The 14,025-nt window shown below is 65.9% G+C and overlaps 2 protein-coding genes across 4 annotated transcripts; one reads left to right on the forward strand and one right to left on the reverse strand.

The window, feature by feature from the left end:
* The first annotated feature begins 70 nt into the window (after positions 1-70).
* ZFAND2B (zinc finger AN1-type containing 2B) lies at positions 71-6,252 on the forward strand. 3 transcript variants are annotated; one of them, XR_012044476.1, is made up of 9 exons: positions 71-199; positions 1,031-1,125; positions 1,565-1,696; positions 2,346-2,497; positions 3,005-3,112; positions 3,283-3,352; positions 3,612-3,735; positions 3,886-3,962; positions 4,577-4,593. XR_012044476.1 is itself a non-coding variant. In XM_072875279.1 (9 exons), the coding sequence occupies exons 1-9, from the start codon at positions 145-147 to the stop codon at positions 4,958-4,960; spliced, it is 810 nt and encodes a 269-aa protein (XP_072731380.1). In that variant the 5' UTR covers positions 71-144; the 3' UTR covers positions 4,961-6,252. The 3 variants fall into 3 exon arrangements, 2 of the variants coding, with proteins under 2 accessions (XP_072731380.1, XP_072731381.1); XM_072875279.1 differs by lacking the exon at positions 3,612-3,735 and adding an exon at positions 4,922-6,252 and having other exon boundaries at positions 4,574-4,655; XM_072875280.1 differs by lacking the exon at positions 3,612-3,735 and adding an exon at positions 4,922-6,252 and having other exon boundaries at positions 4,577-4,655.
* Positions 6,253-6,634: 382 nt separating this feature from the next.
* ABCB6 (ATP binding cassette subfamily B member 6 (LAN blood group)) lies at positions 6,635-13,541 on the reverse strand. Its single transcript, XM_072875275.1, has 20 exons — positions 13,454-13,541; positions 12,234-12,765; positions 11,541-11,678; positions 11,065-11,254; positions 10,763-10,855; positions 10,314-10,506; positions 10,106-10,227; positions 9,911-10,020; positions 9,758-9,823; positions 9,497-9,622; positions 9,333-9,409; positions 9,171-9,234; positions 8,988-9,073; positions 8,815-8,872; positions 8,529-8,633; positions 7,923-8,097; positions 7,506-7,618; positions 7,307-7,401; positions 7,056-7,124; positions 6,635-6,955 (listed from the first exon to the last, which is right to left on the reverse strand). The coding sequence occupies exons 2-20, from the start codon at positions 12,747-12,749 to the stop codon at positions 6,829-6,831; spliced, it is 2,523 nt and encodes an 840-aa protein (XP_072731376.1). The 5' UTR covers positions 12,750-12,765; positions 13,454-13,541; the 3' UTR covers positions 6,635-6,828.
* Between the last annotated feature and the right edge of the window lie 484 nt (positions 13,542-14,025).

Genomic DNA, 14,025 nt, shown 5'->3' on the forward strand with positions numbered 1-14,025 from the left:
CGGAGCGGGGGAGCGGGCCGGGCCGCGGGCGGGCGGGCGGGCGGGGGGACCGCGGGGGGCGGGGCTGGGGATGGCCCCGCCCCGCGTGACGCCGTGGCGGAAGCGCGCGGCGCGAGCCGCTGCCGGTGCCGGTGGGGGTCCGCCATGGAGTTCCCGGACCTGGGCGCCCACTGCTCCTGGCCCGCCTGCCAGCGCCTGGGTGAGGGCGGCGGGGCACCGGCGGGGCGGGGAGCGGGGTGGTGGGCGGCCGGGTCCTGCTCCCGCCCGGGCCCGGCAGCCGCAGGCCCGGGCCTAGGCGGCGCGGACCGTCCGGTACGGTCCTCCGCGGAGGGGGGAGGCGGCGGGGCGGGGGCCGGCGCCCGCTCGGAGCGGCGGGGGGCGAAGGGCGGGTCGTGCCGCCGGGCCTGCCTGCCCTTGGCGGAGGGGCGCGGGGCGGCCGCGGTCTCCGGTCCTTCCGTCCGGCCGCGGGCGCCCCGCCGGGGCGGAGCCGGCTGCTGGTGCCGGTGGCCCGGGGCTGCCGCCGGCTGGCTCCGCCCGGGTACGCGGCTCTTACCGGCGGAGCAGCGAGACGGCAGCGCAGGCGGCGGCTCTTGGTCGGGGGCAGCAGGGCCGCAGGCTGGGGAGGCCGGACGCGGCTGCGTGCCCAGGGGCCTCTCCGGAGGCCCGTCCTTCCCCCGGGGCACACGGCCGCGGTTGTCCCGGGTGGGTGAACCCCGTGGCGGGTGTGCCAGCATCGCTCGCCTCTGGCTTGAGGCCGGCAGCCCCCGGGGAGCTCGGTATGACTTCAGGATGCTCCTCCTGAACCTGGGAAGGGCACGTTGTGAGGAGGAGCCCTAGGTATTTCTGAAGACGTAGCTATGGACCTGCAGCTCTTTCGTTTCCGTGCTGGGAGCGGGGGGAAGAGGGCAGCGGCCTTGGCTTCGCTGCGGGTCAGGGCTGTGCCTTCGGGAAGTCAGGGAGGCCCCCGGGCCGCCGGCGGCCAGCGCTGACGTCTCAACGCTCGCCGCCCGCTGCGTCTCCCCGCTCCCAGACTTTCTCCCCCTGAAGTGCGACGCCTGCGAGCAGATCTTCTGTACCGACCACATCGCTTACGCCCAGCACGACTGCACCTCTGCCTACAAGAAGGTAAGCGCGGAGAGGAGGTCTAATCCAGCCTCGTGCGTGGAGCTGCGGAACGTGCCCAGCCAGCGATCAGAATGATTTGTGACTTCTTTGGTCACTTGGGCAGTCCCCCTTGGGATGCGCGCTGAGTCTGGAGGTGTCCCTGAAAGCCAGGATCTGTATCTCAGTGCCACAAACTTCCAGCCCACCCTCTGCCACTGGGTGAAATGGCTTGGGCATCTCCCAGCCCTGCTGCCTTCCCTTCCCAGAGTGTGTGTCCGTGCCTGTCACAGCTGCTGGGTCAGAAACAGCAAGCTCTTTGGAGGGTGGTGAGCAGGATCTCAAACCGCAGGTGATGCTGTGGAAGCCATGGCAGGCAGATCCTGAAAGGGAGAGAGATGGCTGCACAGAACTTGAGGTTGCCCAGCTACGTGCTCCCAGCCCCCTTTTCTTGTCTCTACAGGATGTGCAGGTCCCCGTGTGTCCCCTCTGCAACACTCCGGTCCCCGTGAGGCGGGGGGAGATGCCCGATGTTGTGGTGGGTGAGCACATTGACCGTGACTGCAAGTCCGACCCCGCACAGCGCAAGCGCAAGGTAGGAACCCAGCACTCTCCATCTCGCTGCTGAGCTCCGCTGGGTCCCTGCTGACGTCTGGGGGTGGGATGAAAACAACACACAGCTCGGCTCTGCCCTGTTTGCACAGGCCGAGGGCAGGAAGGGGTGGTGAGCTGGAGGTGCACGCATCTGCAGGGCTTTGTGGTGTGAGTCTGGGGCTGAGATAGCGATGGGGTGGGGCTGGGAGCCGCATGGGACAGGAGGAAAGGCAGGATGAGGATGGGAAACTGCATTAGGAAAATGCAATCAGCAATTAGCTGCCCCTTCTTGCCAGGAGAGGAAGTTGCTGCAGGGAGCTGGCGCTGCAAGAATCCAGCCCAGCAGCAGCTGGAGGGCTCTGAGCTGTCCCCACTGCCCTGGCAGGGCAGGCAGGAGTCCCTGGGCAAGGCAGTCTCTCCTGCTGTGCATTCTGTGACCGTGGAGACCCTTGTCCATCAAGACCAAAGCACTAGTGAATTACTAATAAACTTTCTAAAGAAAACGTATTCAGAGACAAACTCCAGAGCCCCACAGAAGTGGCACTGGGAGAGAAAGCTGGTCAGTGCCCAGCGCCTGGTGTGGAGGGAAGGGACAGCCCCTGCCCTGCTCTGGGTGTGTTCCTTTTCACCACGGCCATGTCGTCTTTCAGATATTCACCAACAAGTGTTTGAAGCCTGGCTGCAAGCAGAAGGAGATGATGAAGGTGATCTGTGACCAGTGCCACAAGAACTACTGCCTCAAGCACCGGCACCCCCTGGACCATGACTGCAGCGGGGCAGGGCGTCCCCTCTCCAAAGCAGGGTGAGGGCCTGGGGACAGACGGGCTGGCAGGGACAGGGCTGTGCTTGTCAGATGGGTGACAGGGAAGAAGCCGAGCTCCTCCTGGCCCATTGTCCGGGACTGCTGCGTTCTCACACTCCCTGCCCTGTGTGCCAGGGTGTCCTCCAGCAGTGTTAAGGTTTGTAGAGTCAGCACAGCTCTATACATAGTCCCTCCTTCCTGCAGCAAAAGCCACCGTACTGCCCACAGGCTGTTTTGTTCTTGCTCCTCTGCCCAGCCCCTTATTCTGTAGCCGATTATTTCTGCCTATCCTGGCACAGTGTTTTGAGGAGAGAAATGGCGCTTGAAACTCTTGGCGCTTGAAACTCCTTGAAACGGTGCTTGAAACTCCTCACAACATGGGTGCTGTTGGGAGGAAGAGAGGGAGCTGGATGCCAGGGAGGCGTCTTATCCAGCTTCATCTCCCTGGGTATTCAGTGCCCAGGGATGGCCCACAGTGGTAAAGCAGTTGCATCCTGTCTGTCCTAGGCACGCTGCAGTTGCGAGAGCCCAGGCATCCTCCTCCAAAACAGTCACTGCATCGAGCAGTGGAGCTGCCCGGCCAGCAGACAGCCCCTCTTCTCCGGCTTCTGCCAGGTACGGTGACAGCCCGACTCATAATTCTGAGGCGGGCACGACCAGGCTCAGCTTGGCTCCCTGTGGAACGCAGGAACGACAGGTCCCTGCTTCTTGTGCATCGGCAGGGCTGCATACTCATACCGGGGCTCCCTGCTTTGACAATAACCCAGCTTCTCTCCTGTTTGCAGAGGAGGCAGAGCAGCTGCGTCGCAGACTCGCAGCACCTCCCCTCCGGCTGTCATGCTGCAGAATGGGCTCGTGAGTGGCCTGGCCTGGGCATTTGGGGTGGGTTTGGGTGGTTCCTGTGCCCTGGGGAGCTACTACAGCAACTGCTTTGTAACCCACACTCTGTAGGTGACCGTGGTGCTCCCCAGCTGTGCCTTCCCTGGCAAACAGGGATCCCGGACGCTCAGTGGGGCATTAGAGTTTGCTCTGGTGCCTGCGAACGGCAGCTCTGGGCTGCGCTTGGTGCTCAGCTTTCCCCAAAGGGACAAAGTGCTCTGGCTGTTTTCCCTAGGTGTTGTCTTTCTGTTCTGCAAGCCAAGGGCAGAGGAGGAGGCTGGAAGCTGCTTCCCACTGGTATTCTTAGCATGCTCCCTGCACTGGCAGGCAGGGCTGCACTCGGGCACAGGGAGAGCAAGGTCTGTCCTGAGCCTGAACCTTGGCTGTGTCTGGCTTTGGAGAGGGGAGGTGCACCCACCCTTGGCCAGCCAAGACTGTGCCTGCTGCATGTCCCTCAGGGCTGCTTCCTGCCACCTCAGCCAAGCTGGTGATGAGATGTTTTGTTTCAGAGTGAGGAAGAGGCACTGCAGCGAGCTCTGGAGATGTCCCTGGCAGAGTCAGCACGCAGCTCTGCACATCCACCCAGGTACGGTCCGGGGACACATGGTGTCATGCCCCAAGCCTACATGTGAGAGGTGCCTGGGGCACAGTCATGTGGCTCCAGGATGACATTCCTCTCAGCACGTGGCTCCAGATGACGTCTCTGTGTGGCTGATGGGGGGGTGGGGTGTGGAAAGGAAGAGTCCAGAGCCATCGCGGAGCTCTGTTCAGCGAGCAAGCCCTCTGGGGTGCTGGGAGGGGACAGTGACTGACAGCACAGAGTAGGGCAAACCATTGTCTGACCACTTGTCAGCTAATGAGTGTGGCTAGAGCGTGACAGGTAGAGTAGGGGTGTTCACAGAGGACAGCCAGGAGCCCACGTCCGCGGGCATGTTACCCGGTGCTGCTAAAAGCACTGTCTTACAGACTGGAGTTAACATGGTTCTCCTCGGCCCAGGGTGCTGGCTGCCAGCCCCAGCTGGATCCTCTGGTCCCTCCCCAGCCCCAGGCTTGTTCAGGGTGATCCTCGGTTGCTCCCTGCCCTTAGCTGTCCTGGAGGGTTGCAGTGGCAGGAGATCCTGCCACCGTGAAGGGCTCCGAGTGCTGGGCCAGCGAGCCCAGGGGAGTCCAAGGCACACAACGCACTGCTGTCCCCAGCAGCACGCAGGAGGAGGAGGATCTGGCACTGGCCCAGGCGCTGTCAGCGAGCGAAGCCGAGTACCAGCAGTCGCAGAGGCAGGTGAGTGAGGCTGGCTGTAGGCCCTGTGCCATGGTGGGGTTGATCCCAGCCTGGTTGTGTAATGGTGGGGTCTTCCCTGAGTTCTGCTTCCTCTGGGCTCTGTCTAGGGTCAGTTTTCTCACCAGGAGGGCAGCCCGGCCTGGGGCAGTGGCAGCATCACTGCTGAGCACACAGCCCTGGGGACTTGAGCACGGGATGTGTCCCCTTGTAGGACAGAGGGAGAAGCCTGTCTTCCCTTGCTCACTGTGTGCTGCTTCCCATTCCAGGCGCATGGTTCAAAACCATCAAACTGCAGCATGTCGTAGGCAGGCGAGGCAGGGTGTGCCAGTGGACGTGGGATCCTGCTTGTGACCTGAGGAGCAGCTCTAGCCTCCCACGTGGATGCTGTGGGGTTCTGGCCTGGACACTGATGACAAGAGCCCCTCACCAGGGACAACTCATCTCCCTGGGAGCTGTAAGCGAGCCACCAAACACACACTGACACCTCAGCCCTAGTACCTGTATAAAATCGGTGCAGCAAATTGCTGATGCTCCTGGAGCGGTGAAGATGGTGTGGGACGAGGCTGAGCACACACTGACCAAAGCAAGCAGCAGCCCACGGTGTGCACTTAGCCACAGCTGCCATGGCCATGTCCCAGCACTGCTGGGTCTGTGGGGTGAGGGCAGAGCCGGCCTGGAGGGGAAGCGCTGCATGGGGACATCTCTGCATGCTCAGACATACAGCCGGGATGTGGCTGCCTGCTACAGTAGTGGGGGGCTGGATTTCATGCCCCGGGAGGGCTGTGCCAGCCCCTCAGCAAAGAGCAACTGTGGCTGGGATGGTCTCTTGCGCAGACATGGCACGGCTGAATGCATGGCCTCCCAGCAGTGTGAAGGCAGCCCCTTCCCTGCTCCCCATGCCCTCAGTGCCTCCCCTGCTACTTGCATGCACAAGAGCACGTTGGGCCTTACCCATCTCGGCTGGGGCCCACAACCCCTCTGAGACTGAATGGAGCTGTGTTTCCTTTCTGGTTTAATTTAACAAGGGCCATTAACTGAAAAGTAACCTCAGCAGTGACTTGACTATGCTAGCGTCGCACACGCAGGAGGACTGCAGCTGCCTTCCTGCTGCTGGCTGCTCCGCTGCCCTAAACTACCCCAGGGCCCTGTTTTAATGCTGCTGGGGCAGGAGCACCTCCCTCCTTCCAGCCGTGCTGTGGGGGATCCCCTCCTGGGGAGCAGCAGCACAGAACCCCTTCTTGCAAACACAGCCCTGAGCCTGGAGCCAGCCCTTCCTTGCTGGTGTTTGGAGGCAGGAGATGACACCTGGGGGGGGGACGACTTGTCCTGCTGACCTCTTGCAGGGGGGTCTGTAGCCGTGCAGAGCGGTGCTGCTTTCCCACCCGCTCTCTCGAGCTTCCCTGCTGGAACTGCCCCTGCCTGTGGGGCTCTGCCTGGTTCTGCCCAGGGCTGAGCTCTCCCACTCCAAGCAGCGTACAGCTGAGGGGGGGTTATCTGCTGGTAGTGCCTCCCTGGGGTGGGAGGTGGGTTCCGTCGGGGCTGAGGGGATGCTGAGACTTGTCAAAGTGCTGCTTGGGAGAAAATAAAAGCATAGCACAAAGTGCAGAGGTGCTTTGGGGGAGCAGTCGCTTGGCATCCAGCCCAGAGCGGTGCATCTCTGCGGATGGGGGCACAAGGAGGTGCAAGGGGGAACACAGGGGGGTGAAGCAGGCACCAGCTGCGCTGCTGCTTCCCTCCTGTGCTGCTGGAGTGCAGCCCCCTGCCACGCTCAGCCCTTTGTGTGGGGATGGGGCAGGTGCTCGCAGCCTGCTCTGCCCCTCGCCCGCCTGAGCCCAAGGAGCTCAACCCCGTGGCAGAGCTGCTGGTTGACGCAAGGGCACAGGCAGCATCCCTGCCTGCCCCTGCCCAGAGCACGGCCCCCGCCCAGGGAGGGGTGGGGGGGACCCGCAGGCGCGTACCCTGCCCAGAGCACACAGGCGCAGAGCTGGGAAGGACCTGGTTTAAGAAACTACACAACAGCAAAACAAACGGTTACAAACATAGTGGAGTGTCCAACCCGGCTCCTGCAGCTCCCGGAGCATGCGGGGCCCCGGCCTGCAGCGGGCAAGGGGCTCCCTGGCAGCGCAGGGGCCTGGGCCCCAGGTCAGCGTCACGGCAGAGCTCCCGGCTGCGCTCACAGCCCCTTCTTGCTGCCCGGGGGCTTCTCAGTGCGGCGCTCCTTGCTCTCGCCCTCATCCCCGGCCTGCTGCTGCAGCCACATGCCAGCATACACACCACCCTTCTGCAGCAGCTCCTCATGCCTGTGGGGACAGCGTGGGGGTGCGGGGTCCCGAGCTGGCCCCAGAGCCAGGGAGGGGGTCCCCGTGGGCAGACAGCTCCAAGCCCTCCCCCTGTGCTCACCTCCCTCGCTCCACGATGCGCCCGTCCTTGAGCACCAGGATCTGGTCTGCGCCCACCACGGTGGAGAGCCTACGGGGCAAGGCAGGGTGTTATCCTGGCTCAGAGGGGAGGGTTTGCTCAGTGCAAGGAGCCGCAATCACAGGGGCTGTCACCTCCTGGGCAGGAGGACAGGTCTGCGAGTCCCTCTGCACGGGGCTGGCCAGCTCAGAGAGCTCAGCACCTCCCGCATCAGCCCTTTCCCCCATCCCTACCTATGTGCAACAACGATGGTGGTGCGGTGGGCGCAGACCTTGGCCAAGGAGGCCTGGATATTCCTCTCAGTCTCCGTGTCGAGTGCGGATGTGGCCTGCAGGAGAGGCAGGGCGTGGGGAAGGGACACGGGCAGCGCAGGCAGGCGCTGGGGCAGGCGCTGCTGCAGAGCAGGGCAAGGCTGGGGGCCGCTGCCATTACCTCATCCAGCAGGATGATGCGAGGACCCTTCAGGATGGTGCGTGCGATGGCAACGCGCTGCTTCTCCCCCCCGCTCAGCTTCAGCCCCCGCTCTCCCACCTGGGTGTTGTATCCTGCAGGCACAAGGGCAGGAATGTGCTGTGCTGGTGCCCTCGAGACGGGGATGGGGGCCAGGGCTCTGCTGCATGGGGGGGTCCTGCTGGGACCACGCAGCCGCCTGGCGCAGCCTCAGCGCATCCCTGCCCAGGGGCTGATTTAGCCCTGGAGAGACGGCAGGGAGAGGCAAAGCAAGGCACAGGGTCACGCAGGTGTCCCCCTGGGGGATGTCACCCAAGGACACCTGCGAGGGCAGCTACAAGGTCATGGGGGACCCCGGGATGGCAGGGGAGGGCAAGGAGGGGACTGCGGGGCTCTCACCATCGGGGAAGGAAAGGATGCGGTCGTGGATGTCAGCAGCCCGGGCTGCCTCCTGCACCTCCTGGTCAGTGGCCAGGATCCGTCCGTAGCGGATGTTGTTGGCGATGGTGTCGTTGAAGAGCACCGTGTCCTGGGGCACCACCCCAATGTGAGCACGCAGCGACGCCTGCTTCACCTGCGGAGGTGGAGGCGGAGGCGGGGGGAGAGGGCTCAGCCAAACACACACCCCCGCAAAGACCCCCCCAAAACCCAATCCTACCCCTCAGCTGTGAGCCCAACACCCTGCTCCTCGCGGAGCGTCCGCTCCAGGGTCCCCCTGGACCACAGGCTCAGCTGCGTCTCCACCCTGCGGTGGGGGGGACCCTGCCAGTGCCCCGGCCCTTCCCAGGGAGCCCCAGCCCGTCTCCAGCATTTCAGCCCAGGGGTCCCACAGTCGCCCCACTCACCCCACTCCTGGCACAGACATCAGCCCTCAAAGGGGCTGTGGGAGCGGTGTGCCTCACCCCTGCCCCGGGGAGATGCCAGTGCCCGCACCGAGCAGTGCTGCGAGGCCCAGAGGAGCTGGTGTTCCCCCCTCGCCGGTGCCCGGAGGCCCCCCACCCTCACCTGGGAGATGTCCTGCCCGTCGATGCGGATGCAGCCGCCCCACACGTCGTAGAAGCGGAAGAGCAGGCGGATGACGGTGCTCTTCCCTGAGCCCGAAGGTCCCACCTGCACGTGAAGGTAAAAGGACTTGGAGACACCAGAGACTCCCTGCTGCTGGAAGCCAGGGGCTGGGCAGGGAAGGGCCAGCCCCGTTGGGGGTCCGTCCTTCTCACCCCCACCCTTCCCAGCCCCTCTTCCCCCATCCCACCCTCCAGCAGTGAACCCACACCCAAGGTCCCGCTCTCACCAGGGCCAGGGTCTGCCCGGGCATCACAGAGAAGGAGACGTCCTGCAGGATTTCCTTCCTGGGAGAGGGAGATGGAGAGGGGCTCAGGGCCACCCCCCCTACCCCACGTCCCTGTGCCAGGCCCCACAGCTTGACTTGTCCCACCCTGCCACCCCATGCCCGCCGCCCCGTACCCATCCACGTAGCTGAAGTGCACGTTCTCAAACTCGATCCGCCCGGCCTCCAAGCGCAGGTCGCCGGCGTTGACCGCATCCTTCACCTGCCAGAGGGTGAGACGAGGCCCCAGAGCCAGCCCCTCCCCAGGGCAGGACCCCAGGGCCGTGCCAGGGAGTGGGGTCCGGGAGGGTGGCACCCACCTCCTGCTCCTCATGGAAGAGCTCAAACATGTTCTCCATGTCCACGAAGGAGTTCTGGATCATCCTGGAAGGGGGTGAAGACCAGAGGGAAGGGTTCAGGGGAGCACATCCCGACCCAGGGGGAGGGGGGCCCCCAGGCACCCCCACAGCTCCCAGCGTTACCTGTAGTAAGTCCCGAACCAGTTGAGCGGCGTGTAGAGCTGGATGATGTAGGTGCCGAAGAGGACAAAGTCCCCCACCTGGAAGGGACAGGGGAGAGGAGCCCATCACCCCCCGCCCCGGGCCCCACCCCGGGCAGGGGCTGCCGCGGCTGGCACCAGCCTTACCTGCAGCTTGTTTTCAGTGACGAAGTAGGCACAGAGCAGGGACCCTGCCAGCAGCCCCAGGCCGATGACCAGGTTCTGGGTCTGGTTGAGGAGGCCCAGCGAGGCACTGACCTTCCACTCCGAGACCTGGAAGAGGCAAGGTCCTCCAGGATGCTGCCATCTCCAAACAAGACCCATGGTGAGCTCCATCCTCCCCACAGGTGCCCGTGAGGCTCGGCTCCCTCCCCCCCGGCTCCCGCACAGGTGCTGAGTACCCCGTACCTGGTACTTGACGATGGCATCGTTAAAGCGGTTCACCTCGTAGCTCTCCGCATTGTAGTACTTCACCTGCAGGACACAGAGCCGGGGTCAGCGCCCGGATCAGCCCCCCCCAGCGCCAGGCAGTGCTCAGCAACCCCCCACCACCTACAGTACCGTCTCAAAATTGAGGAGCGAGTCCACGGCCCGGGACTTGGCCTCGTTGTCCCGCGTGTTCATGTCCCGACGGTACTTGGTCCTCCACTCGGTGATGAAGATGGTCAGAGCTGCGGGCAGGAGGAGGCTGCGTCAGCAGGCACCCGCTGCCCCACAGCCTGGCACGGCACCCCTGCACCCCGACACCCCACTCACTCAGGTAGAGGCTCATACACACAAAGATGATGAGGCCAAACCAGGCGCTGAAGACCGAGGTGAAGTAAACGATGCCGATGACGATGTCCGCAATGGTGGGGACGATGCTGAAGACGATGTAGCTGGGGGGCAGGAAGGGAGATGGTGCATCAGCCCGGCCCAGTGGGGCTGCCCGGCCACCCCCTGCCCACCGCAGGCGCGCTCTGACCTGAGCAGGCTGTTGATGCTGCTGGTGCCCCGGTCCACGCTGCGCAGGACCTCGCCAGTGCGACGCCCCAGGTGCCAACGCAGGGACAGCCCATGCAGGTGGGCGAAGAGCTGCACTTGCACCTGCCGGTTGGTGAACTGCTGCACCCACACCCACAGGAAGGTGCGCAGGTTGCTCACGAAGCCAGTGGAGCCTGTGGGGCACCACGGGATGGTCAGCGGGGAGCAGCACCACCGGGGCATGCAGCTAGCTCAGAAAGCCCAGCTGGGAAAGAGGGATTTCGGATGGGGTCCCCCCACTGTCCCCAGCCCGGGTCCAGCCCTGGTTGCTGCTCCCAAGAGAGAGCAGCAGTGATGGGGACATAAGGGCATCCCCAGCCACCCCAGCCCCGGCACGATGTGCCCCACACTGTCTCTCCCCAGCACCCCGTCCTTCCCGGTGGTCCTTACCAGCACCTCCGCCCTGCAGGAACTTCAGCCCCACGTAGATGCAGACAGTCCAGGCCAGGGTGTGCCAGGGAGCACCCTCCGTCAGCTCGTTCACTGGGGAGAGGGTGGCAAAGGTCAGGGCGGAGAGGCAGGGAGCATCGCCGGGTGCTCCATGGGAACCAGCCCCAGCACCCAGTGCTGGTCCCTGACACCCTGGACCCTGCTCCTGCCAGGTCCCTGCAGCCCCCCAGGTCACTCGTGACACCCCGCAGCACTTGGTGAGGCCGTGGGCAGCCTCACACGCTGAGCTCCAAGCGCCTCACCGATGTTCTTGTAGTAGATGGGGACGAAGACGTTGATGGCCCGCTCCAGCCCCATGAGCGCCATGCAGAACAGCACCAGCCCCTGCAGCATGTGGTTGCCCCTCGGCCATATGTACGGCACCAGCAGCCGCAGCTTCCTCCGGAAATCCTTCCAGGTGGAGGTGGTCCTGCTGGTGTCGGGCATGAGCGGCTGGGGGAGAGCAGAGCGAGGGGTCACTGCCCTGGCACCCCAGCCCAGCTGGCAATGGCCCCAGGGAACACCCCACCAAGAAAACCAGCCCCGTCCTCCCAGGGTCCCCACTCCATCCTCCCCGCAGGGCCACATCCTGCTGACAGCGGGCAGGGAGCTTGGGCAGCCCTAAGCCTTGCTCCTCCCTGGCCTCCTGAAGATGCTGATCCCAGGACAGCTGTATTTCTATTTTGTCCCCAGGTCCTCCCTGGCCATGTCCCCGAACTGCTCCGGCCCTGGGACTCACCTGGCTGTTCTCCACATCCCGCTCCTCCTCGTTGACCAGCAGCATGTAGGGCTTGTGGGGCAGCCCCGGGGCCTTCATGCCCAGGATGAAGAGCATGAATGTGCAGATGTAACGCAGCAGCCAGAAGCCGAACTGCACCTGGACGGAAAGCAGGGGGTCAGTGCTGCAGCCGGCCCTTGGCACAGCCTGGCCGGCCATGGGATGGGTATGAGCTGAGAGAGGCAAGGAGCGGGGCACAGGGATGGGGTGCAGTGCAGCCAGCGGAGAGGGGACACCCCACACAGCTCAGCGAGACCCTCTGGCTGAGCACAGCACCTCAGGCAGCACCCAGACCCCTTCCTTCCTCCCTGCTGCATCTGGCTCTGTGCCCTCCAGCTTGAGGTGCCCCTACCCTGGGAGGAGCAGGGGGGTAAAGGGCTGTGGGGAGCAGGCAGACACCCCCTGCCTCTGTGCCTGGGGCTGAGCCAGGCAGAAGTGGGAGCTGAGCCGGATGGGGGCATGGAGAGATGTGCGACAGCTGGGCTTAGGGCCGAGACGCACGGCAGATGCGTAGGTGCAACCCGGGAGCATACAGACCCTGGGCATGGCAGGGCACGGCATGCACAGCCCACCTCAGCACCGTGATGCTGCAGCCCCCCCCCGACCCCGCAAAGGGCCCCGTCCCCCTTCCCTGCCCACAGCCCCCCAGCCCACCTTCTGGTTGGTGTCCTCCAGCGCCCACCACCACAGCGGGCTTCTCCAGCACACCAGGGTCAGGTTCTCAGCAGCGAAGGCCAGCGCCCAGAAGAGGAGGAGGACGGTGCCATGGCCCCACGTCCGGTCGTGCGCCAGCACCCGTGTATGCTCCAGCTGCAGGAGGGCGATGGCGCAGCCCCAGCTGAGGGCCCAGAGGCAGGTGTGCAGCAACATGTACCCGTAGAGCCGTCCCGGCCCCCCCACTTGCCACAGCAGCCCGCCAAAGGGCTGCAGGGCCAGGAGCAGGGACAGCAGGACCTGGCCGCGGTAGAGGCGGGAGCGGGGGATGTACTTGGGCTCCATGGCGCGGCCGAAGCGGACGTAGCAGGCATATTGCAGGGTGCCCAGCAGCAGGCAGACGCTCAGCAGCACGGCCGGCACTAGCGTGAAGAAGAAGCAGGGCTGGAACCCCTGCTGGACCCAGGCCTGGGCGATGGAGCTGTTGCCCTCACAGTAGCCCCCCAGCACCGCCATCCTGGCAGGTCACCGGCTGCGGAGAGAAGAGGGGCTGGAGCAAGGTCTCAGGACGGGCGGTTGGGTACGGCTGCAACGAGGGACCCACGGCGGGATGGCATGGCCAAGCAGAGGAGGGACAGGGACAAGCACCACCGGACGGGGACAGAGGGGACACGCTGCATGCAACACACGCACACGTGCGTGCAAGCAGGGCCAGCTTTGCACGGGGATGAACATGAGCACCACGCCAGGATCTGCTCGCGGGGCCTGCCGATGCCCTGGGCAGGGCAGGTAACACTGCTCGGGGCCCCCCAGAGCCACCTGGGCCCTTGGCGATGCGCTCGGACGTGGGGGGCAGTGAGACCGCAGGGACAGGAAGGCAGTGGGGTGCTGGGACCGGTCCTGAGCGGGGGGAGCAACGGGGGCAACGCCGCGGCAGTGCGGGGGGGGAGGCGGCGGAGTGCAAGGGGATGCACGGGGAAACGCAGGGCCGCGCTGTGGAAACGCAAGGGCAAAGGCAGGGGACACGCGGGGGCGACGCGGGGGCAAACAGACGCGCAGGACGCGGGAGACGCGGGGCGAGGGAGGGGCCGTGCGGGGCAATGCCCGGGCGGTGCCGGCGCGGCCCCGGGACCGGCGGTGCCGGGGCGGCCGCGGCCCCGCCGCCCTCGCAGCCGCCGTGTCGGCCCCGCCGCCCCGCCCGGGTCCCCGCGCCCGCTCACCTGCCCCGGGCCCGCCGGCCCCGGCCCGCTCCGGGCCCCCGCGCCGCCGCCAGCCGCCGCCAGCCGGGCCCCGGCGCCGCTCCGCTCCGCCCCGCTCCCCGCCCCCGCCCCGCCGGGCTCCTGCGCGCCCTCCCCGCCGCCGGGACTGCACCCCCGCCCGCGCCCCGGGACTGCATCCCCCCGGCCCCCCCCCGGGCCTCGGTGCCCGGCCCCAGGCTGCACGGACCTGCGCCCCTCCCCGCGGCACCCTGCCCCACCACCGCCCCCCCCGCAGAGATGGGGCCGGGGGGGTGTCGGCGTGCGGGACGGACTCCCGGGGCGGGGGGGCAAGGTGGGATCCCCGACGCCGAGGCCCCGCTCCCGCTTATCGCCGCCGCCAGCCCAGCCCTGCGGCACCGAGATAGCCCCCGCCGCCCCGGCGAGGGCCCGGCCCGCCGCAGAGGTCAGGCAGGACGGCGCGCTGCCCTCCCGGGGATAAATATAGCCCCTGCCTCCCCCCCCGCGGCCCCCGGCCGGCCGGGATTGAGCTCCCGGGAAGCTCCCGGCCCAGCAGGAGCAGCGGGAGGCACCTC

Source organism: Ciconia boyciana, chromosome 10 (assembly GCF_034638445.1).
Source record: "Ciconia boyciana chromosome 10, ASM3463844v1, whole genome shotgun sequence".
NCBI lineage: Eukaryota > Metazoa > Chordata > Aves > Ciconiiformes > Ciconiidae > Ciconia > Ciconia boyciana.